This window comes from Poromitra crassiceps (genome assembly GCF_964638095.1).
Source record: "Poromitra crassiceps genome assembly, chromosome: 2".
Taxonomy (NCBI): Eukaryota; Metazoa; Chordata; class Actinopteri; order Beryciformes; family Melamphaidae; genus Poromitra; species Poromitra crassiceps.
Window position 1 is genome coordinate 71,219,246 of NC_139624.1, and position 25,691 is coordinate 71,244,936.

The 25,691-nt window shown below is 46.3% G+C and overlaps 1 protein-coding gene across 1 annotated transcript in view; it reads left to right on the forward strand.

Annotated features, from left to right (window-relative positions):
* cUnh8orf34 (chromosome Un C8orf34 homolog) overlaps positions 1-25,691 on the forward strand; it is a gene marked incomplete at both ends in the record, with an annotated part of 154,815 nt that overhangs the window by 97,248 nt on the left and 31,876 nt on the right. The window contains 3 exons of the mRNA XM_083662925.1: positions 1,393-1,528; positions 10,355-10,440; positions 13,713-13,786. Coding sequence (XP_083519051.1) covers positions 1,393-1,528; positions 10,355-10,440; positions 13,713-13,786 — 296 coding nt within the window. The remainder of the gene's footprint in view (positions 1-1,392; positions 1,529-10,354; positions 10,441-13,712; positions 13,787-25,691) is intronic.

A 25,691-nucleotide genomic window follows, 5' to 3' on the forward strand; every position in this document is an offset into this window, starting at 1 on the left:
ATATATATATATATATATATATATATACAGTATATATATATATATATATATATATATATATATATATATATATATATATATACATATATATTTATATATATATATATATATATATATATATATATATATATATATATATATATATATATATATATATACATACACATGAAGAAGAAAAAACACAGACCCCCATTTGATGTAATTTTGTCTCTCAAACCCAGAATATATTTTATTGTTAAATATGATTTTGTCCAGAATTCCTTTACTACCTGTACTGCAGGTAGACAGATAACAGTGAACTATGACGGAAATACTTATTCTTCTACATTCACAAACTTATTGTAAATTGTGCTGAGGTTTAACAATTCATGGATTTTCTGGGGACCCTTCCTCAAGCATCCCTGGTGGTCCCCGGACCCCATGTTGAAAACCACTGGTTTACTGCAGCTTCACGCTGAACATTCCATTCTATGATACGATACCTGATCATAGTCATGTTTAGCCATGGATCAGGACCAAACATTAGACCTAAGAAGAACTGTTGCATGTTGGCAAAGATGGAAAAGGACAGTGTGTGTGTGTGTGTGTGTGTGTGTGTGTGTGTGTGTGTGTGTGTGTGTGTGTGTGTGTGTGTGTGTGTGTGTGTGTGTGTGTGTGTACTGAGTCAGGGGGAAGAGGGTGTGTGTGTCTGTGTGTGTAGGGAAGAGGGTGTGTGTGTGTGTGTGTGTGTTTGTGCGAAGACAGAGGATTTGTGCTCTTGAGAGGACACAGGGAGAGATCAGACGAATGCATCGCTCCAGCTTGCCACTCTCTCTCTCTCTCCCTCTCTCTCTCTCTCTCTCTGTCTCTCTCTCTCTCCCTCTCTCTCTCTCTCTCTCTCTCTCTCACTCTCTCTCTCTCTCTCTCTCTCTCTCCACTTGTCGTCCCTGGCCGGCTTCATTGTTCTTTGTCCCGTGCGTCCCCGGCTTGTTAGCGTCCCCTTCCTGTTGCTCTGCTGTCACCATGTGCCGCTGACATCTCTGCTCACATCAAACAGTTGTGCGTGTTGTTGATGCGCAACAATGTCTCTTTTTTTGTGTTCTGTGTGTGTGTGTGTTCTATGTGTTTGTGTGTTCTGTGTGTGTGTGTGTGTGTGTGAGAGAGAGAGAGCGAGCACAGCAGCAGGGGCTGGGTTGGGTTCAGCATGTTTATTTACTGTGATGTCCATGCGTGCTGCCTTGGCTCTGAGCTGGCTGTCATCGCCCGGCGCTCATATTGACAAAAGCACAGAGTCGAGTGTGATTAATGAACGTCCCCTCTCTCTCTCTCTCTCTCTCTCTCTCTCTCTCTGTCTCTCTCTCTCTCCCTCCCTCCACCCCTCTGCTGCTTCTTCCTCTTCTCTCCCTCTCTCAGAGGATCTGGACGACCTGCGCATGGAGGGCGTGACGGGCCTGGCGCCGTCCGGCAGCAAGTTCAGCCAGGGACGCAGCTCCTATCACGCCGAGCCGCAAGCCAAGGTGACGCTCAACATCTGCTCCAGGTGTGCCAGGTAAATGCACGCCGCTCGCCTGCCAAGCACCCGCTCCTCCTCACCTCCCTTATGATGGTGCCTGGTGCCCTGGTAGAGGTGTTGGATTTAAATGTGTCAGTGGCCCCAACAGCTGCCACAGTGTTTATCAGCCTGATCTGGATCAGGTTTAGAAAAGATTGGCATTCAAAGAAAGACTAGCTTATGGTAAAATAGTAGCCCCATCCGTGACCGCCCCCACCTCCAACACGTGTGCACGCCGACGCGCGCACGCACGCACACGCGCACGCACAAGCACACGCACACACACACACACACACACACACACTCACTCACTCACTCACTCACTCTCTCTGCATCTGTATCCGTGTACATGGGGAAGACGTACTGTACTCTACATACCTTCAGATCAAGCACGGAGAATCGTATCATATCCTAAGTGCATTCCGGTGCTATACGGATATACCCGTCTCCATTATCAGCCCTCTTTTCTCTGTCTTTATCGCCTCCTTTCTCTTCCGACACGTTTCCTGTTCACCTGATCCGCAGCATGGGCGCAGCGCTCACAACACGTCTGGATGCTGGGTGTGATACCACCTCAGGCAGGTGTGGGCAGGACTCTCTCCGCCTGATGCCAGGGACAGATAAACGGGTATCTGGCCGAGGAGACGCCAGGCACACGTCTGCCTGCATGGCCTCCTCTGTTTGGGGCTTTTGGAATTTGTTTGTTTCGTACTCTTGGTTTCATTCACGGCGCTTATCGGTTTCGACTCGACGCACACGCACATCGAGAGGGTCCGCGAGCATTTGCAAGGAGGATGAATGGTATCGCCGGGTTTTTAGGTGGGCGCTTATATCAGCGAGATGTTGAAGGTGAATAGTTTATATCTCCGGCTTATCACTGCAGGCCCCTGGTTGGATCAGTGGAGAGAGGCGCATCTGTATGTGGAGTGAGTTTTGGCTGGTGCACCGAGTGTCTCTTGACTGAAATGTCAGACATCTGTTCTCCCTCTCCGTCTTTCTCTCTTTGGTGGAGGCCAAATTCCTGCTTCGTCCTCTTTAACCTGACCACCAAATCCTTCCCAAGTTTTACTGGCCAAGGAGCCCTTGGTCTTCAATACTCATTTCTCATTGTTGGTGAGTGGAAGGGCCATAAACAGATCGCTAAGCTGGAGAAGTGTTGCACACATGCTATGCCTTGTGTGCTGCTCTGGAGAGAATGCTCAAATCAGAAGTTGCGCTTAATCGCACGCACGCATGCACGCCACGCATGCAAGCGTGTGTGTGCTTGTGAGGGAGGAGCGCTCCTGTGAACAGAAGGTAGTAAAGGCAGAGGTCAGAGGTGAGGGAGCAGCATGGAGAAGGGGGCGACCTTGACAAAGGCTTCACGCCGTGTGCGCGTTAACACTCGACCTTGATGGGATTCCCAGAAGCACCTATGAAAGCTGGCCCTCTATGGGGCCGAGCCTTAAACCTACTTTGAGACAAGCAGCATCTGAGGCACCATGTGCAGACAGTACTACTGTACACATGTGACCTTGCACCCACGTTTCCTCTGTCCTCGCTTCTCACGGGTCCTTCAAAGCCTTTGAGAGTGAGAAATCTCTCTCTCTCTCTCTCGTTTTTGAAAATAGACATAAATAGATGCGTCATTGAAAGTGCTTGAATTTATATATTTTGTGCAAGAATAGAAATCAAATTTTTTATGTTTTCTTTTGGACTTTACGTTATTATGTTCCGCTGTCTGCATGTGTCTCCTGCCGTTTGTGCGTCGTCGTTTCACGCACCACCTGCCTTGAGAAAGTGCAATGGTCAGGTGCGTGCGTGTCTCAAACTATGCCGTGTTGGGTCCTTGAATTTGAGGGATTTGGGCCTGGAAAGTCCTTGAAAAGTCCTTGAATTTGATGTTTAAGAAGGTGTGGAACCCTGTCTCTCTGTGTCTCTGCCAGCTTTTAGTTTTAGCTAAAGTTTTTTTTATATAGTCACCACCTAGGGTGCAAAATTAAGGTCCCAATAGATCAATGGGATTCTGTCTAATATCATATGACTCTCACAACAATAGCAGCAGAGGGCTTTAGCGCGCTGCTTGGCCCTGCCTGGACCTGTGGACTCTGCCAAAATTCGGACAAGCATTCCTCACATACCCGTCGCCCCTCAGGCAAACACACCACTATTCATCTCCTTTTCTTCTGCATGGGAATTCTGGTGGGTCAGTGGTGTCCCAGGACTCTTGTTCCAAAGCACGTACACTGCATTCACTGAGAGCGAGCTGCAGCCCTCACCATGTAGCACCCAAAAGCCAAGGAGCAGGTGACAGCCCTCACCATGTAGTAGGGATGGGCATCGGATTTCGAATTTTCGAATAATCGTTGTTATTATCAAGGTCGACTTTTATTATTGAAAGTCGAAATTCGAAAAAAGTTTTTTTTTTTCTTTTCTTTTTTTGTGAGTGAAATGTTGCATTGTCTCCCCTGATTCTAAGTATAGTCGAATCGCTTGGTTTGAGCAAGTAAAACAATTTTTATAAGCATTTTAAGCAAAGTTTATGGAAAAATGAATGGCGGATGAAATCCCATGAAGAGGGAGAGGGGGTGACTTTGGCACCCCTTTGGCACTCAGACCTGAGCCTACTAAATATTTAATGAACCACTCATGATTGTCAAAACTGTTTTTTATTTTCGAAAATGTCAATGTCATGTAACATGTTCTTTACTTCAGTGGTGCAATGCTTGTTTGAGCTAAAAAATCCACAGCAGAAGCTTTTTCTATTAATTAACTCATTGAGTGCCATGGACGAGTATGTTCGTCAATTGGTTTAGTAACGTAGAGTGCCAAGGACGAGTATGTTCGTCAATTGCGTTTTTTGACGGTGGGACGTGCATCAAAGCCAGATCCATCTCCTGTGAAAGTATGGTGGCTGTTGAATGTGTAAAAGCTATTTTAGTGACCCATTAGGTGGCGACAGTGCTCTCCAGATTACAGAAAGGCGAGGAAAAAACAAAGAAGAAGTCGTTGGGGAAACGGAAATCGCATCGCATCCGTATGCATCGATATGCATGAAGCATAACGTTAGCTGTGCCTGCAGCAGCCAATCTGCTGCCACAATTGAGCCCCTCCGTGTCCGTTGCGACAGCACATCCGCATGATCAGCCGTGGAGTTGTTATTATTCTCAACTGGAAGCATGGGAGCCGGTGACAAACACACGCGGAACGCTGTAAAAAAGCTGGATGTCGCGCACCCTTCACTGTGCACAGCAAACGCAGCAGAAAGCCACCAGAGACACTCCCATACGGAGGAGGAGTGTGCAGTTGAGGCGGGGGGGGGGGGGGGGGGGGGCACGCAGAGCAGCACACAACACTGACCCAGACAGACCCAGACAGCAGGACAGGATTGGCAAACGCAAGCCAGAATATCCGATGCCCACCAGCAGCAAATCAAGACCAGCAAGAAGCTGCAACCAGCAGCGCACGCAGGGGCCAGCGCTGCTGGTTGCAGCTAAAAAATATTATTCTGCCAAACAAAATTCCCTGGCCTTCACTGTTTTATTGAAGGAAATTATTTTTGAGGTGTGACTACATTAGAAAATATTAGCTTCAAAGTCAGTGATGTGCTTGAAATGTTTAATTTCACAAAAGGCTCATTATCTCAGCTTCTAGAAAAAAATGGCTGTTTTTGGTTAAATCAAGCTATCTTCTCCGGCTCATAACTAAAGAACGGAAAATGGGATCAATAAACTTTTTTTTGCAGATGATAGAAGAGTCTCATTGTTCTTTGTGCATGTTCAGTGTTTACATAGTAGTATCACACAATATTCTGTGGGCCTCGAGAAATCACTGAAAACGCTCTGAAACTCTGGCACTGGGAGCGTCCGTTCTCCAAAAGTGGCTGGCACTCAATGAGTTAATAAAGCCTTAGACTAAAGCCCTTTTCCCACATGCGTACCGGAAAATTACCTGTAAGTCAATATCGGACATTTCCCTGAATTTCCCTTCACACCTTAGCGCACGCATATGGGAATCTAGTCGTCAAATAGCCGGTATGTTGGGGGACAGGGGGAGGGGGAGGGGGGAGCTTATTTGGGGGGTCGGCAAAACTTCACTCAGTCCTCGTACTTCGCAACAGCCTGACACAGGACAGACAAAGCGAGAATGGCAGAGGCTTGCAAGGCAAGCTGCCCAACGCTTGTAGCCTATGTATGTAGAGAAAGCAAATGCAAAGCGAAATGTGGAAGTAGTTTGCTTTGATGTGCGCGAATGATTAGATGATACACTTTGAAGAAGTTAGGATCCGTGTCTGAGAGAAATAGTTGCTGGTTCGATGTTTATCCGTTCACCTGCGTCGCGTTGAAGCACTTTTTACAGACTGGCTTCGTTTGATGTGTCCGGGGTTGCCTTCGGAAATCAGCAAGCTGACATACTGCTCTTATTAGGCTATCACAAGATCATTTCGCCAGTTTGCTTTAATGTGCGCGAATGATTAGATTATGCCCGCTGGAACATTAAGCAACGTGTGTAGGCTACACTTCGCCCATGATTGAAGGACCGCTGTCGCGGAAAATGACTGGACCCGTTTCCACTTGCGTCCCCTTAAGAGCATACCGCTCTTCTGACTGGATCGAAACTGGTGAAATGTCGGGGGCGACGGGGTCGCGCTTATACCGGCACGGCGCCTTTCCCACATGCAGGCATTACACCACGTTCCGGTCATTTTGCGGTACAAAGCGCATGTGGGAAAAGGGCTTTAGAATCAGGGGAGACAATGCAAGATTTCACTCACACAAAAAAAAAAAAACATTTTTTTTTTTTTTACATTTTTTTTTTTTTTTTCGAATTTCGATTAAAAGTCGACTTTGGCCAGCGAATTTCGAATAGTGTTTTTGCTATAAATGCCCATCCCTACCATGTAGCACCCAAAGCCAAGGAGCAGGTGACAGCCCTCGCCATGTAGCACTCAAAAGCCAAGGAGCAGGTGACAGCCCTCACCATGTAGCACTCAAAAGCCAAGGAGCAGGTGACAGCCCTCGTCATGTAACACCCAAAAGCCAAGGAGCAGGTGACAGCCCTCACCATGTAGCACTCAAAAGCCAAGGAACAGGTGACAGCCCTCACCATGTAGCACTCAAAAGCCAAGGAACAGGTGACAGCCCTCACCATGTAGCACCCAAAAGCCAAGGAGCAGGTGACAGCATTCACCATGTAGCACCCAAAAGCCAAGGAGCTGGTGACAGCCCTCACCATGTAGCACCCAAAAGCCAAGGAGCAGGTGACAGCCCTCGCCATGTAACACCTAAAAAACCAAGGAGCAGGTGACAGCCCTCACCATGTAGCACCCAAAAGCCAAGGAGCTGGTGACAGCCCTCGCCATGTAACACCTAAAAAACCAAGGAGCTGGTGACAGCCCTCACCATGTAGCACCCAAAAGCCAAGGAGCTGGTGACAGCCCTCGCCATGTAACACCCAAAAGCCAAGGAGCAGGTGACAGCCCTCACCATGTAGCACCCAAAAGCAAAGGAGCAGGTGACAGCCCTCACCATGTAGCACTCAAAAGCCAAGGAGCAGGTGACAGCCCTCACCATGTAGCACCCAAAAACCAAGGAGCTGGTGACAGCCCTCACCATGTAGCACCCAAAAGCCAAGGAGCAGGTGACAGCCCTCACCATGTAGCACCCAAAAGCCAAGGAGCAGGTGACAGCCCTCACCATGTAGCACCCAAAAGCCAAGGAGCAGGTGACAGCCCTCACCATGTAGCACCCAAAAGCCAAGGGGCAGGTGACAGCCCTCACCATGTAGCACCCAAAAGCCAAGGAGCAGGTGACAGCCCTCGCCATGTAGCACCCAAAAGCCAAGGAGCAGGTGACAGCCCTCACCATGTAGCACCCAAAAGCCAAGGGGCAGGTGACAGCCCTCACCATGTAGCACCCAAAAGCCAAGGAGCAGGTGACAGCCCTCACCATGTAGCACTCAAAAGCCAAGGGGCAGGTGACAGCCCTCACCATGTAGCACCCAAAAGCCAAGGGGCAGGTGACAGCCCTCACCATGTAGCACTCAAAAGCCAAGGGGCAGGTGACAGCCCTCACCATGTAGCACCCAAAAGCCAAGGGGCAGGTGACAGCCCTCACCATGTAGCACCCAAAAGCCAAGGGGCAGGTGACAGCCCTCACCATGTAGCACCCAAAAGCCAAGGGGCAGGTGACAGCCCTCACCATGTAGCACCCAAAAGCCAAGGAGCAGGTGACAGCCCTCACCATGTAGCACCCAAAAGCCAAGGAGCAGGTGACAGCCCTCGCCATGTAGCACCCAAAAGCCAAGGAGCAGGTGACAGCCCTCACCATGTAGCACTCAAAAGCCAAGGAGCAGGTGACGCTCATGTTCACACCCACAGCGTGAAGGCGACAACTCCCTGTTCCTCCTTACCGGCCCTTTATTCATTTCCAACAGCATTCCTGAACATTACTAAGTCCTGTGTGCCATGACTCAGGCCGAGCTGTGTTCAAGATCCGCCTGGTGTGTTGCACAGGCCATTGAAACCAGTCATGTCAATGAATTGATTTGGATGAACTGATGGACTTCAGCGATACAGTTATATCGCATTGAGCAAAACGGTTGTAGGAGAAGGAGAATGCAACACACTACTGTTTAAATGTGTAGGGCTGGCCCATATGGACCCAAAATCATAGCTCAGTATTTTGAGGCTGGATGGCGTTACACGATACTGTATATATTCTACGAAGTGGGCTAAATGTTCATAACAGTCTGGTAAGTTCCGAAAATTACATCACTTTACTGCAATGCAGCCTTTAAACCAGGATAAGACAACACTTATGCCATAATCATGAGGCGATTATGATATCCAAAATCTAAGACGATCGTCTCATATCATGATCGATATAATATTGATATATTGCCCAGTGCTAAATGGGTGTAGTAAGACTGTGCCATCTTAGACAGCAGGGTCGAGCAGCAGTGAATGCTAATGGGGTTTATTTAAAAATCTTTTTGTAAAATAGATTCATATATATATTATTCATATATATATGATCTTATGAATGAAATAACTGAAAGTTCATTCTTTATGTAGAGTATCACAGTATCACTTTACAGTTGTTTGAACTGATTGACCTGAAAGTGAAACTGATCCCAGCCTTGTCACTTCCTTGGCCATTGTCCTGCCCCTCCTTTCCGTCCACACAATGTGGACACCTCGGCGGCCGGGCCGGGCCCGGCCTCTGGGGTCCAGTCAGCCTGTGTGTGGCTCCTAACCAGCAGTGGCAGGTCAGGAAACAGGCTGCTTCCTCTGGCTCTCTGCTGGTGGCTTGAAGTGTAAAGTGCAGTGTGGCCTGTGTGTTGTGGGCATGTCCCTGTCTCCGGGGCTCGAGCTGCGGTTACACCAGCCTTCACCCACCTCCTTCATACACTCCCAGCACTCCCTTTTATGACTAGTTGCTCCTGCCGCAGAAACCTCCCGTGTGCAAACGCGTCCCAGATCCCCCCCCCCCCCCCCCCGCCCCGACGCAGTCCGGAGAAGTCGCTGCTGGTGCAGTCCTAGGAAATGGAGAGATCTCCGCAGACCTCTGTGGGTCTTGTCGTTCTCATTAAATTAATTGTTTTCATATCTGGAATGTCCTGAGGGAATGGTAGTCGGGACTTGTGGCTATGAGCAGATTTCAGTCAGAGAAGGGGAAGGGCTGGTGATAGTCATCTCTGGGACGTTTTAATGGTCTTATAAAGAGAGAGACAGAGAGAGGGGGGGGGGGGGGGGTGCTGGAGGAGAAATCAAATATACTTTGAAAAGACGTCTTCTGTTTTAGCGTCGCCATAGAGGTAAAAAATCAAGAGCTCTGCGGCTAGGGGCGGAATGCAGCCGCACCATAAAACCCTATGGATTGCTTGCTTTTGTCTTCGCCTAATGGCCGCTCTGATGACATGGAAATAGCATGCAGCGAAAGAATCTGGAGCTAAAGTAGTGTGTAATTACATATAATATGCGGTATGATTTACAGTGGTTAAATATACGCTGTAGAAAAATAAATGCCGCGCATTTTACAGCGTTACCGTCGACTCGTTTGCTGTTGCATTAATTAGTTTGCAGCAGACGAGCTAGCAGAGATGCAGCGCAGAAGCCACGTGGAGCCTATTCATCTCAGTTGGACCACAGGACGCGGAGCACAGCGTGGTACTTAGCGTTCCCACTGAAAAAGCATTCCAATAGCTGTTTGTCTTTCACCCACAGTGTACTTTCATATCTGAGACAACCTTCAATCTTTTGAGGGGCCTGAAGGAGACAGCCAAACTGATAGCTTACAGAAGCCTATAGGGGCTTGGAGCCTCATGATAAAGAACAGCAACTGTATGATTTAAGGGGGGGGGGGGACTTAAGGGGATCTGTGTGTGGCAATTTCTTTTTTTTTTCTTTTTCGGTAAGCAGAGGGTCTAGTTGCTGCTGAAAGGAATGATCCATGCACAGAGCAGATTTCTGTAAGTGTATTACTTTGGTTTCATATGAACGCAATATACTGCAGGAAGGCCCATTTCAGATTTCATTTCAGAGGGATGAGAAGCCGTGATGAAGCGATAGGGTTTCTGCTCATAATCGGTCCCCTATGTTCTCCGTACCTCGGTACCGTCCCAGATGCCAGTGCCCCTATTGGCTGAAGTAGAGATGATAAAGCCACAGAACACTTCCTCTTTGTCTCATCACCTCCTGACTGATAGAGATTTACTGTCTTTTCATCATCTGACGTTCAGTTTCCAAACATGCGTCATGGTGTGGTGGAAAAATGCAGATTTCAGAGATTATTTAAGTGCGCTCCATTGCCGACAACACTGTGTGTTATGTGTTGTCTCCAGGTTGCAGGGGGAAAGTCTGTCAAACAGCAGAGCTGAAGAGGAGTACAGGCCTCACATCGCAGAGCAAGCTGTACCTGACATCTCCTGTGAGTTACACTAACCTGACATCTCCTGTGAGTTATACTAACCTGACATCTCCTGTGAGTTACACTAACCTGACATCTCCTGTGAGTTACACTAACCTGACATCTCCTGTGAGTTACACTAACCTGACATCTCCTGTGAGTTACACTAACCTGACATCTCCTCTGAGTTACACTAACCTGACATCTCCTGTGAGTTACACTAACCTGACATCTCCTGTGAGTTACACTAACCTGACGTCTCCTGTGAGTTACACTAACCTGACGTCTCCTGTGAGTTACACTAACCTGACATCTCCTGTGAGTTACACTAACCTGACATATCCTGTGAGTTACACTAACCTGACATCTCCTGTGAGTTACACTAACCTGACATCTCCTGTGAGTTACACTAACCTGACATCTCCTGTGAGTTACACTAACCTGACATCTCCTGTGAGTTACACTAACCTGACATCTCCTGTGAGTTACACAAACTTGACATCTCCTGTGAGTTACACTAACCTGACATCTCCTGTGAGTTACACTGAGTGACACAAACCTGACATCTCCTGTGAGTTAGACTAACCTGACATCTCCTGTGAGTTACACTAAACTGACATCTCCTGTAAGTTACACTAACCTGACATCTCCTGTGAGTTACACTAACCTGACATCTCCTGTGAGTCACACTAAACTGACATCTCCTGTAAGTTACACTAACCTGACATCTACTGAGTTACACTAACCTGATGTCTCCTGTGAGTTACACTAACCTGACATCTCCTGTGAGTTACACTGAGTGACACAAACCTGACATCTCCTGTGAGTTACACTAACCTGACATCTCCTGTGAGTTACACTAAACTGACATCTCCTGTAAGTTACACTAACCTGACATCTACTGAGTTACACTAACCTGACATCTCCTGTGAGTTACACTAACCTGACATCTACTGAGTTACACTAACCTGACATCTCCTGTGAGTTACACTAACCTGACATCTCCTGTGAGTTACACTAACCTGACATCTCCTGTGAGTTACACTAACCTGACATCTCCTGTGAGTTACACTAACCTGACATCTCCTGTGAGTTACACTAACCTGACATCTCCTGTGAGTTACACTAACCTGACATCTACTGAGTTACACTAACCTGACGTCTCCTGTGAGTTACACTAACCTGACGTCTCCTGTGAGTTACACTAACCTGACATCTACTGAGTTACACTAACCTGACATCTCCTGTGAGTTACACTAACCTGACATCTCCTGTGAGTTACACTAACCTGACATCTACTGAGTTACACTAACCTGACATCTCCTGTGAGTTACACTAACCTGACGTCTCCTGTGAGTTACACTAACCTGACATATCCTGTCAGTTACACTAACCTGACATCTACTGGGTTACACTAACCTGACATATCCTGTCAGTTACACTAACCTGACATCTACTGAGTTACACTAACCTGACATCTCCTGTGAGTTACACTAACCTGACATCTCCTGTGAGTTACACTAACCTGACATCTCCTGTGAGTTACACTAACCTGACGTCTCCTATGAGTTAGACTAACCTGACATCTCCTGTGAGTTACACTAACCTGACATCTCCTGTGAGTTACACTAACCTGACATCTCCTGTGAGTTACACTAACCTGATGTTTCCTGTGAGTTACACTAACCTGACATCTCCTGTGAGTTACACTAACCTGACGTCTCCTGTGAGTTACACTAACCTGACATCTCCTGTGAGTTACACTAACCTGACATCTCCTGTGAGTTACACTAACCTGACATCTCCTGTGAGTTACACTAACCTGACATCTCCTGTGAGTTACACTAACCTGACATCTCCTGTGAGTTACACTAACCTGACATCTCCTGTGAGTTACACTAACCTGACGTCTCCTGTGAGTTACACTAACCTGACATCTCCTGTGAGTTACACTAACCTGACATCTACTGAGTTACACTAACCTGACATCTCCTGTGAGTTACACTAACCTGACATCTACTGAGTTACACTAACCTGACATCTCCTGTGAGTTACACTAACCTGACATCTACTGAGTTACACTAACCTGACATCTCCTGTGAGTTACACTAACCTGACATCTCCTGTGAGTTACACTGAGTGACACAAACCTGACATCTCCTGTGAGTTACACTAACCTGATGTTTCCTGTGAGTTACACTAACCTGACATCTCCTGTGAGTTACACTAACCTGACATCTCCTGTGAGTTACACTAACCTGACATCTCCTGTGAGTTACACTAACCTGACGTCTCCTGTGAGTTACACTAACCTGACATCTCCTGTGAGTTACACTAACCTGACATCTCCTCTGAGTTATACTAACCTGACATCTCCTGTGAGTTACACTAACCTGACATCTCCTGTGAGTTACACTAACCTGACATCTCCTGTGATTTACACTAACCTGACATCTCCTCTGAGTTACACTAACCTGACGTCTCCTGTGAGTTACACTAACCTGACATCTCCTCTGAGTTACACTAACCTGACATCTCCTGTGAGTTACACTAACCTGACATCTCCTGTGAGTTACACTAACCTGACATCTCCTCTGAGTTACACTAACCTGACATCTCCTGTGAGTTACACTAACCTGACATCTCCTCTGAGTTACACTAACCTGACATCTCCTGTGAGTTACACTAACCTGACATCTCCTGTGAGTTACACTAACCTGACATCTCCTGTCAGTTACACTAATGTGACACGGTCTGGTGAAAGCGCTAACAAGTAGGCTATGTGACTGTGAAATCGCACAAATCAACATAAAAGGTTGTAGTTTTTTTTTAGGATCACAAAATACTTTTCATTTGTTCGCAAACTAAGCTTGTTCAGGGCAAACCAAGTTTGTTCAGGGCAACATAGCTTTCCGGCCTATTTTATCAGAATTTTAGTAGGAGTACAAACATTCAAATAAGCATATCTTCTTCAACTATTTTCAGATTTCAACGTATGACGCAAAGCTTAAAATCTGCACTTTCATACTCTATATAAAAACGGACAAATGACCAGTCCCTGTCACAAGTTCAAAACATTTCATTCTTACCTCTTTCTTTGCTTCTGTGTTGTTATTTTCTACTCTCTCACTCTTTCTCTCTCTCTCTCCCTCCCTCTATGTGTGTGTGTGTGCGCGCGTGCGTGTGCGCGTGTGTGTCTGTCTGTGTGTGCGTGTGTGTGCGTGTGTGTGTGCGCATGTGTGTGTGCTCGTGTGTGTATGTGTGTGTGTGTGTTTATGTGTTGTCTGGAGCAGGTCCATTGCCCGGGGTGGACACAGTGGTGGGACGGGGCCAGGAATGCGAGGCTGCGTCTCAAGTGTCAGGCGCCGTAAGTGTCCCTCCCCACATCCATCAAGCAAACAATCACGATCACTTGACTCCCATCAGTTACCACGTGGCTTTCTCCTCTGCAGCCTCCATTGTCACAGAGACAGAGAGCTCCAAGCACCTCCAGCGTCTTGTTATTAGGACAAGACCCGAGCAGCAACCAACCCATCCATCTGTACGGATGCATTTCAGCTTACACAACAGTTGATAGTGCTGAAGGAGTGATACCCCTAATTAGACATCTCCCTGTATCACTCTAGCTGTCCTCTCGGGGCACTTGTGTGCAATCTGAAAAGCAGCAATGAAAAGAATATCTAGTGGCACAATTACAAGTCAGCCTAATTGAGACGTTTGATACAATAGAGGCAAATAGTTCTGGGTTATAGGAGTATACACTCTTTTGTTCTATGGCTTGGATGGCGTGATAGCTTCACATGCTAGGGTGGAAAAAACCTATAGAGGCCGTGACTGCTGCACACAGCACAGACTCAGACACTGGCAGACATTCACATGCTGTTAATAAAGCAGTCGGCCAAGACGCCGGTACCTTTTGTATAATTACCCCCCCCCCCCCCCCCCCGATACCTTTCTTATAATTACCCAAACTAAGTGTTGGGAAAGGCGTTTTTTTTTTTTACTGCTTTTTACGCAAAGAAAGGGGTTTGGATTTGGTTTGCTCCGCGTGTGCAGCAGATGCAGAGAGGCTCCAGACTAACTGGGAGCAGACCTTTAGAGACTGCGGGCCCTGTTCAATCAAAGCCTGCAGTCGGAAGTTCAATGGATTCAGCCAAAATGCTGGATGGAGCCTCCATCTAGAAAACGAGACGAGCTCGACGGTATTATGGAATTAAATTGGCTCGCTTTCCCCCCTCATTTTCATGATTTGGCAAACTGTCCCGTTTGACGCATATTATTATATTTGATTCAAATGTTCCAAATGAAAAAATGTGTCAAACTGGGCTGTTAGGAGCGGACGTTTGACGGCAATAACAGAAAGCTCTTTTTTTCTCTCACTGATTTGAGCTGAATTAGTGGAGCGTCCCGCTAAGATTTGATTTCCCTGTTTGATTTAGCGCTGACTTTCACAGCTACAGGGGCTCCTTAAGTCTGTGTCTGCTTGTACCAGGGATCTAAGCACTCTATCGCCCCCCCCCCCCCCTCTGCTGTATAGGTTGAGTGCTGTCTGGCACACTAAAGAGCAAAGCTACTAATGTGTCCCATATGGACACACGGCAAGTGCGAACGTCTTCTGTCACCTACTGTAGCTAATGTGCTTGTTTTCTCTTTAATTGCATGTGTTTGGCCCCTCTTTGAAAGACTAATGCAATTTGTTCCCCCTAATAGCTTATTAGTTTAACTGGTCCTTCAGGGGCCTCGTGGACCAGAGACTCTCACTGGCACGGAAAACAAAATGTAATATGCTTTTATGAGTTGAGTCACTTCTTTGGACAAACAATGGTTGACGTCATACAGTATGAGATAGAACTCAGGCGCCGTGCCAGATGGTATTTCTATTCTTTTATTGACCGGTATAATTATGTATTATATGCCGCTGTGCTTGTTGTATCATAACGTATATCTCATAATAAATTAGAACATAAAATGTTATTTTTATTGGATGGGAAAGGGTCAAAGGTCGTCTCTTGACTTGTGAGTCGTTACTGCACTTGTTATTGCTATGGAACCTGTTCTAGGTTTTGAATGTGGTGCTTTATTCTCAATAAGGCATTTCATCGCTTGTAGTTGTCCGTACTGTAACGTAGAAAGAATGCCTTGTATTGTAGATTGCCCTGCTTTGGGGGCACTAAAAAGTTTGGAGATGTCGGAAAGTCAACACTCTTAATGGTTATCATTAGTTGGACAGGGCGCCCCCTGCTGCTACCACCTCCTTTAGGTGATAATTGCCCAATAAAGACAGATATACTTTTCCTAAAGCAATAGCCGGAGCAATTCCCAAATCCCGGCAAATTCCTCGACAGTTTCCTTTGTACGCGTTAAATGATACGTTTTAATCAAATTCTTCTCGCCCTTGTGTGGGTGTTGCCATCATAAAGTCTGTCAGGGGGGAAAACTGTGCATTTTTATGGTAGAAATTAGATAATTAGAGTGATGCAATGCCATATGTATCATACAAGGCAGTGGCGTTGTGATTTTATTGTGAGTTTATTTATATTTCCAGGGGATTTTGGCTGGTGTTCAGCGGACATGCTGTATGGCAGCTGGGCCCTTTTCTATTGGCAGCAAGCCTCTCTCTGTAGGCTCCCACACCTCCACACTTATGATGCATGCACGATTATCTCCAGAGCAGATCTCCATGGTTTAAAGGATAGGTAGCCCCTACAGCCATCTCACTCCTGCAAAGCTTTGTCTTTAGGATTTCCAGACTTTTCAGATTAGTGGTTTTCTTTAATGTGGCATCTGTGCGCTGTGCCCAAAATTATTGTCTTAATACAATAAGTGAGCTGGAACAAACAGCTCTGCTGAAAGACTTATGTGCTGGAAGGCTTGTTCATTTTCAACATCAAATTACTTGGATTTTTACTTCATACACTTTGACCTGTATTGTGATGCTCATTACCAGATGCAATGAGAGAAGTCGGGATGGTAATTTTAGTTTATTTCGTCTCTCGAGCAGATACCTTCTATTCTCTCTACCAGTTGCTGGACAATTTCTCGGGTCCCAGTTGGACTTAAAGCTGCCCAAGGTGCCATCTTTACCGGTAGTGCTGCAGAGATACCAGGACTAAACAAGTGCACTAGAATTATTATATATACACACAATTGCACGTTCAATCTCAGAGCTATTTACGGCTTATTATTTACGGCTTATTTGGGCAAATCCTGTGTGTGCAGCCTCACAGACGGCACATCCACAGACGGAAGGGCTCCGTTCAATAGAGAGGCAAAGTGAACGTCACTTCCTGCTTCAGCACTGTACCAGAGATTTTCTTCTGCAATCTATTTTCCCATTAGTGGGGCAGATTAGCAAAATGATTGTGCACTTTGTGAAAGAAGCACTAAACTTGGTACACATGTAGCCAAAGGCAATCAAAAAATATTTGGATATGGAGCCATCATGGATTTGTAATCTGTCGCCCGTGGCAACCATTTATTTCAAAATGGCCACCAGATAACCACTATAATTTTGCATTTGGTAATAAAAGCACCAGATTTGGTAAACATGTAGCTAAAGGCATTCCAAAATGATTTGAACATTTGGTCCCCATGGATTTTCAATATGTCACACATTTTTTTCCTCAAAATGGCCGCCCAGGTAACCAAAACCGTTGTGCTTTTTGTGACGAAAGCACCAGATTTGGTACACATGTTGCCCAAGTTATTCTAAAAATATTCAGTGTGTCACCAATGACAACTATTGTTTCAAAATGAATGCTAAATGACCACAACAATTGTGATTTGTGTTAAAGACATTAGTTTCACTTTTTTAGGCTTTTGGACCTGTAAGCTACTTGTAGGGGAGGCCACGTAGAGGCTGTCTTTGTCTCCCCCAATGTTATTGTTTTTGTATTTTTTTATGTATTTTTTGTATTTCTATATATTTTTTTATATTTTATTATTTTTTTGTGTTTTTCATTTTTTCATTTTTTTCGTTTTTTATTTTTTTGATAACGGCAATGATAAAGATAACAATATGAAAGTAGTAATTGCAATAAAACATTGTGTAGATTAGTGTGATGTGGATGATATTGGTTTCACATCATATTTTATGATTCAGAACTTGAATCAGGAAATTCAGAATTGCTCAGAGACCATAACTCAATACTCGAAACAAGTCATAACATTGATTTGACAAACCTAGGATCTAACGTTATCACAGGAAAATCTATTCAGCACTCCCCTTCACAGTAACAGAGAGCTGTGCAGTCTAATGCTGCTTTTTTGCACTTGCACTGCCTAACACAACCCTTTTTGCATTTACAAGAGACAAGTTCAGGGCTGGAATGGCCTGCATCTGGTAGGCATGTCCAGAAGGGTTCATAGTACCCCTCGGATGTCTGTGACCATCCCCATCCACATGGTGAAGGTAGTTTTGGTGTGGATACCAGCATCTGACCCCACACATGGCCTCCTTGATACACTGCTCTCTTTACATGCTCCTCTAAGGCAGCTTTTGTTGGAGGGATTGAGAGCACATTGTGCCTCTTCACAAACATCTTCTTTCTTGCTTTGTCTATTTCTTGACATGTGCTGGTTCGGTCATAAAGAAGGATAACAAACCTCTCGATTGTGGCCATTACCTCCTGTGGTATGTCATCTGGGGCAGAAGATAGTGTCAGCAGGGCATGTGTCAGCTCTGGAAAGACAGCCCAGACAGCCCACCCTGTCTTCTTCCCGTGGCCAGCAAAGCTTGATACAGTGTCGCAGCCCGTCAATGCGTGGAACATCGGAAGTGCACGTGCCTTTTCAGGTCCCAGCCCTGCTGCAATCTCATGGGCTGCGAGGTATCGGAAGTTCTTCCCGGTTCCAAAGGCCAACCAAAGCTCATCTTCTGGCTGTAGACCCTGAGCCACTGCCACAGCCAGTACCACAACATCGGTATCAACTGTTTGAATCATGATTTTCTGGTGGCCATTTCTTGCTGCATGGGCCACATGTAACAACATGCGACTATCAGCTTCCTCGTGTGTGCATGGAGTAACTGAAGACAGATCTGGGAGTGGTGGCTTGCTGAGGACCTCCACATCATCTGTGACAACAAGCTGTTTGTCTTCCTGCACAAACCACCTGAGCAGAGCATCTGAGAGTAAGGAGAACAACTCAGTCTTATTACTGTCCACTCTGAGAAAGTTGTGCCAGTTCCTGGGAATGGCTGTCGTGCCTACCACACGTATCTGCACCCCTTTCCCACGCTTTGCTCTTGTAGCACCTTTCAAAGACTCGGGTATGTAGCGGTCCCACACCAGATCAAGCCTGGACACACTCAGAAGTTTTCTGTTCAGATATGGAATGAAGATCACACTGACATACTCTTCGAAAGTCTTTACAGAAGTTGGTTTAAGCATCTGGATGATGGCTGCCCTACAGTGCAGGTAACCGTGGGTCCGTCAGAGTATGGACTACGAACATCCTCCAGGCATGAAAGAAGATCACTCTTCTGCCCCAGGCGGAGACCTCCCCCATCAGACAGTGCTGGGGGACAGGGTTGGTTCTCGTGTCGAAAGAACTCCTCAAGGTTTCCAGCTCTGGTCTGACAGGCAATGTACAACCTTGAAAAGAGCGCCATGTCTTGTTTGAGGGAGACCAGTTGCTGCTTGTCCTTTGATACTCTCCTCACAGTTGAAGTACTGAACACCTTTATCTTATTCCTTGGTATGGTATCATCCACTGGCTTGGTTCTTTCAATGAGGCATTCTTTGGTGAAAGCTTCAAACTGGTGCTCTCCTGTCTGCTTCACCTTGCGCACTGCCTCAACAGCTGTAGCCCCAGCTATTTCCTTTGTGTGGAGTGCAATCAGGTCCTTGCTTTCCTCTTCAAAGGGGTTTCCGAGGTGTTCCATTGCAGTAACCAGAGAGCGGACATCATTGATGAATGAGACCTGGACACTCATTGTTTGGTCATGGTGACGTGTGTCACCTGGTCTTCGCTGTTTCTTGGAGCCTGTCTCAAACTCCTCTACCGATCGGGCAACTTCTGGTCCTGCTATCATCCAGCGCAGCAGTGCAGAAGGGTTGTCAGTGAGGCCCACTGCACCACCATCTCCTTTGATGCAGGCATTCATTTGCTCATGGGCCTGGTCGATGGCTATGGAGGAAAACACCTTTGTAGTCTTCTGTACAGTGAAGTTGCCTGCCCTGAATTCTTGATTTATTCTTGGGTGTGTCAGTGGGAGTTCTGCCATATCTCGCAGATGAACTGGGATCCATCGAGCATAATGAGTATGGTCCATTGCATGGAACCATTTGGCTAGTTCCGTTAGGGCATCAAGGTACATTGCAAAAGATGCCTCTCGCAGTGATCGTACAAAGACCAACATGAGCAGCTCTAGCTCAAGTACAATGGACCAGTACTGAAACTGTGGGATGAATTTTGCTCTCTGGCTGCACCACGCTTCAAACTCCAGAGGAGCGCCATCTGTTTGTGTCTGACAGTAGTTGTCATACGCCCGGTGTTGCAGATCATTCAGAGCTGCTGCTGTGACTTGATGGGCTCTCCTGGTGCGAGATACATGGGCTGCTTTAAGGAAGGAGTCAGCTGTCCCTGGAGATGAGATGTCTGCTTGCACTAGTGCTTCGACCCAACCACTTCCCTGCAACCAGTTCCCCAGCATCTTCAGTGCAGCCATCTCAATGTGCAGACCACCAAACATAACCACCAGCTTATCTTCACCATATTTCTCTGGCCACTTAAACTGGATTTGTTTTGCCAGGGCAAACAGTGGTTGGTCAAATGTGACCACAGGACTCTGGCCAGGATTCAGGTGTTCTACGGCTGCAGAGGTGACATCAAGTGAATGCTTGATCATGGCCACGGTGTGAGCGCTTTCCTGAAACAGTGGAAGGAGAGCAGTGGTGGATGTCGCACAAATTCCTGGTGGCTGTCGGCTAGCATGAAATGCAGCCCAGGAGACATTCATCACATGATCATCAGGAGTGGGGGGTTTCTCAACAACCTCTCTTGCATTTTCCAACCACTGGTACTCTTCCACTCTGTGCTGGCTGATGCCTTCTCTGGTAAGGGATTTAATCCTGGTTTCTGGGACCTGGGACACCTTGATATTGCTAGAGACAGGTGGCACCTCTGTGTAATACTCTGGCAAGCGGTCAATGGTTTTGGAACACCCTGCCACAGGCCCAACCAGTCCAGGAAGGCTTCGGTCAATCCCTTCACAGTCAAAGGTGGGAAGCTGGATCAGAGAGATTGCTGTGCCATGGAAAGAATCCTTAGCTGTTGTTGAACTGGGGTTATGGTCAATATTGTCAACAGCAGCGGCAGTAAACACGTTGCTTCGCAATGTTGGAGGGCAAACCACTTGATCTCTTTTAAACTGTTGGCAGACATTGTTCCCCATCTGAGTTGAGAGCTGAAGAACACGATCATAGGATATGCTCAAACCCAGGTCTGCCATTCTCTCCACCAGTTCCTTTTTACGTGTGTGGGCATGCAGCATCAGTCCTATGTATAAAGGAATTGGTGTTTCCTGTGAAGTACTGTGTCTGACAGAGGCTGTAGTGCCTGGTCCCCGCTTGTTCTTGACACTGTTGAATTTGAGCAACTGAGCAATTGTGAGTGCTGCAGGAGATGCTGTTTCTACCATCTGGTCTTTGATACTGGGTCCCTCTAGGATCATGTTGACCAGGGAAAGCAGCAGTTGTGGCACAGAGTCCTCTTGGCATCTTTCAGGGAAACCTTGAAATGGCTTGGCCACACCAAATATCTGCTGGCGGACAATTCTTGCAGCATGTGCGATGTGCACAACATCTTTGTTGCTATCCTGCTCACAGGCTTTGGCAAGAGCAGTGCCAATGTCTTCTTCAAAGGCTAGCAGGATGTCTCTTCCCTTGCTGTGTGATTGCATATCAGGGAACTCAGCAAGAAGCTTCTCCTTCAGTCGTGTAGTGTGAACTCTGCTATCAACCTCTACTCCAAGCTGCTCCATTCTTGAGTTGTAGAGCTGTGCAAGTTCAGCTAGCTTGAAGACAGATGCTGTCTCCTCTTCTTGCCTGGTCTCATCTATGTAAAGAACCAGTTCAGCAAACGCAATGGCTGATTCTGCCTGTCCCTTACCATTATCCTTAGGACTTTTGAGTTTAGCCTGTCGTGCACGATTGTACAGACCATTGAGGCACCTCAGGTGATACTTTGCTTCGAGGGCCACCATGTCCCCGACACTAAGACGCCCAATTAGTTCTGTGTCTTGAACAAGGGCTGCCGCAGTGCGCACACGATCGTCAAATTCTATTGTTTCAACTTGAGAAAAGTCTTCATGACCAGCAGGCTCTCTGCAGAAGAAGCAGGTGTCTTGTCTCATTTCAGAAGGGCTTGATGATTGGGACCTTGTGCGCTTGTATTCTGTCTGTGGGTCAGGACTTTCACTGTCTGTTCCCAGTGCTCGCTTTTGTGCTCTTTGGAGCTTGGTTGCATTGTACTTGAGCCTACATGTTTTATGGTACCGAGCTTGGTTTGCAACCATTGTTGCTTCAATACCTTGGCCCTCATCTAGTCTCTCAAGTGTGAATGTTGAAGGGAGCTGGCGAAGTTCTTTGAACTGGATCAAATGCTCTGCAAGTGATCTGTACCCACTACCCTTGTCTTGTCGTTTGGACTGCAAAGGACATGTTAATGCCTCTTCCTTGTGTTCTTGGCAGATAACACAGAGCTTCCAGTCAGTCTTGTCTGCACGAGAGGTTGATGGTCCTTGACCATCGACTTCCACAAGTTTGAAGTTCTTTGACATTTTCTTGGATTCTTGCAGTAAGTCTTTTGTTTCTCTCTTATAGAGGCACATCTATGTATGGGATTCAACTAGGTTCGGATGTGAAAATTGACCTACACCTAGCCCGATCGTTCATCCAATGCCATTTAATTCCTGTGCGATCTGTACACCATCCGGGTAACTACATGAAAGTCATGCAAAGCCCCATTACCCTTGGCTCGGCTCTCCCGCGCTGGCACATCCTGTCAATTCAGGTGCGGCTATCTAACTACATCTAAATATACATAATATTAACTAGATCTGGGGCTAAAATTAGATAGCATTTAGGAAACTAAACTACACTACTAGCCTACTGTGAACTAGTGGATACAGAAAGTATAGCATTAAAGCATAGTGTATTTAGCTGACATTGAACCCCATGCTGAGTTTCACAGCAGTGGTGTCACCAGTGTGCCCTGGCTGTGTTTTGACATCCACTCTATTCAAATAATTTTGGAATGCCCTTGGCTACATCGGTCCCAAATTTGATGTTTTAATCGTAAAATGCTCCATATTTGTGGTTATCTGGCAGCCATTTTGAAAAAAAAAGGTTGCCATGGGTGACATATTGAAAATCCATGAGGGCTCAATATCCAAATCATCTTGGAATGCCTTTAGCTACATGTGTACCACATTTGGTGCATTTATTACAAAATGCTCAATTGTTGTGGTTATTTGGTGGCCATTTTGAATTAAATGGTTGCCATGGGCGACAGATTGAAAATTCATGATGGCTCCATATCCAAATCTTTTTTGATTGCCTTTGGCTACATGTGTACCAAGTTTAGTGCTTCTTTCACAAAGTGCACAATCCTTATGAAATTTCTAGCTAAGCCGCCCCACTACATAGACATTTTGTAAAATGCTTATTAAAAGAGTTTTACTTGGTCAAACTATATTTAGAATCGGGAGAGACCATAGAACATTTCACTCAGACCAAAACAAAACAAAACATAGAAAATATATTTTCTTTAAACCCGCATTTTCTTTAACGTTTTGGTCCCAGTGAAATGTTATGCGATCTCTCCTGTTTCTAAATATATCTGTACTGTTTGGTTTGAACAAGTAAAACCCTTTTTATACGGATTTTACGAAATGTCTATGGGAAAATAAATGGCGGATGAAAATCTCTGGTACAGTGCTGAAGCAGGAAGTGACGTTCCACTTTGGCCTCTCTACGCAGCCAATACGCGCGTGCGTCTAAGCATACGCTTGCATGCAACAGAGCAGATCAGACCAGTGTTACACGTCAAATATGTAAACTGATGTCCTTTTTAAATTCTGCCAAAACTCATTGCAAAGCCTCAAACAAACACAAGCAAACCGTCTTCCTTGAACCCAAGAAACCAGACATTTATGTTGTGGCGCAGTGATTTTGAGAGCCCCGTTAAATATAGCAGCTAATCCCGTTTGAAGAGAAAACGCTTGTTGGTTTGCTAAAGTAAGTTTGTGTGTAGAACAACGCTTGCGCCCATTCGATTGTTGACGCGAACTCTTTGAACTGTAGCCCGTGTTTACCTTTAAGATAATAATTCCAATCTATCTGCTATTCGACACCCGCTCTCTGCATGCTTGGCCGTCGCACCATACAGTAACTGTTACTCTGTCGAGCGAATTGCATGCGAAACATTTGGCGACTTTGATTACTCTCTGATTGAACTTTGCAATTCCCTCCAAACATCTCTCTCATTTTCCCCCTGGTAGTTTTTCATCATTCCTGACACAAAACGATGAGCTGTTGCCGCCGCGCGGCCGTTGTTAGTTGTTCTTGTGTGTTTGAGGCATAGACAGTATGTCATCAGACCTGTCTTTGGTCCGTCTCAGGAGGAAAAGCCTGAGTCAAGGTCTAATTGTGTTATTGTCAATATCCTGTTTGCTTTTGGCCGTGCTGCCTCAGCGGTTGGGCCGGTGGGGCCTGCGAGCCTGGCTGTGTACAGTCCATAAAAGTCCATTAGGTTGGTTCTGCTCGGTGCCAAGACAACAGGAACGCATTAAAAGTTGAGTGTTGCACCTCGTATCCCCATATGCCCATGGCTATACGCTCGATACAAGGAGGTAGAACAGCTGAATGTGCCGTTTGGAAAACATATCTCTTGATTTTTACTCGGTCGAATTTGTTACAGTTATAAGCTGGGTAAACAGACGCCACGGGATAGAACATCTAGACAGCAGACAGCTTTTTCTGATTGTTTGCATCCTCTGCAGAAATCATCAAAGCAATAGTGTACATAACGCTTGTCTAACATTGTACGCAACGTTTGAACAAAACACACTTTCAAAATACTTTAGACAAGCAAACGGTTTCACACCAGTGAGCCTGGGAGGCTGAAGGTGTGCTGATCAGTGAAGTCAGCTGCTGCAGTGTTTAGCTCCAGCGAAAAGCTGCCTACAGGACACACACATGTTCTGCATAGCGTGTTGGTTACAGAGCGCTAGCTTTCACAACACCAGAAGGAAACGCTCGTCAAGATGGGAAGGGAACTGTCCGTCACATGAATAGCAAATAGCTGCTCCTACCATCGTGTCAAAACCATCAAAGGCATGTCAATAGAAAATACTTGGACATCACATTCCACATTCTCTCTCTCTCTCTCTCTCTCTCTCTCTCTCTCATTCCATCCATCCCCATGTCATGAGAGCAAGCATCGAGGATCTCCTCAAATGTTTTCAGGGCACGGCCCGAGGCCTCGCCTTGTGTGACCAAAAGTCTGTATTGTGGTGTGTGTGTGTGTGTGTGTGTGTGTGTGTGTGTGTGTGTGTGTGTGTGTGTGTGTGTGTGTGTGTGTGTGTGTGTTACTTCCTAAGGGTCGACCCCCGGCTGTCATGGGCATATGTCAGGACAGGAGTCGAACCCCCCCCCCCATCCTGTAACAGCTGTAGCAGGAGACATGCAATGCTAACCGTGATTACACACAGATTAGCTGAACAGATTAGCACACAATTTTTCCATAGCGCGTGTGACAAGTTGCCCAGGTAAAAGTCTAAAATGATGCGCGCCCGACCGTGTCCGGGGCTCTGCGACTGTACGTGTTCAGCCCTAACAGTTTGGAGTGAACCCCAGTTTGTGGCGGCCATTACTGTTGACCACACACGCATAGCTGCCTGCACACATGGATACTGTAAAGAAATTAACTCTGGACGCCCATCCTCTTTCTCTCTCTCTCTCTCTCTCTCTCTATCTATCTGTGTGTCTCTCTCTCTCTCTCTCTCTCTCTATCTATCTGTGTGTGTCTCTCTCTCTCTCTCTCTATCTGTGTGTGTCTCTCTCTCTCTCTCTCTCTCTCTCTCCCTGTCTCTCTGTGTCTCTCTCTCTCTCTCTCTCCCTGTCTCTCTCTCTATCTATCTGTCTCTCTCTCTCTCTCGCTCTCTCTCTCTCTCTCTCTCTCTCTCTCTCTCCCTGTCTCTCTCTCTCTTTCTCCTCAACATGGATTCAATTTAGCCAGAAACGAGATGCATGTTTGTTAGTTGGGCA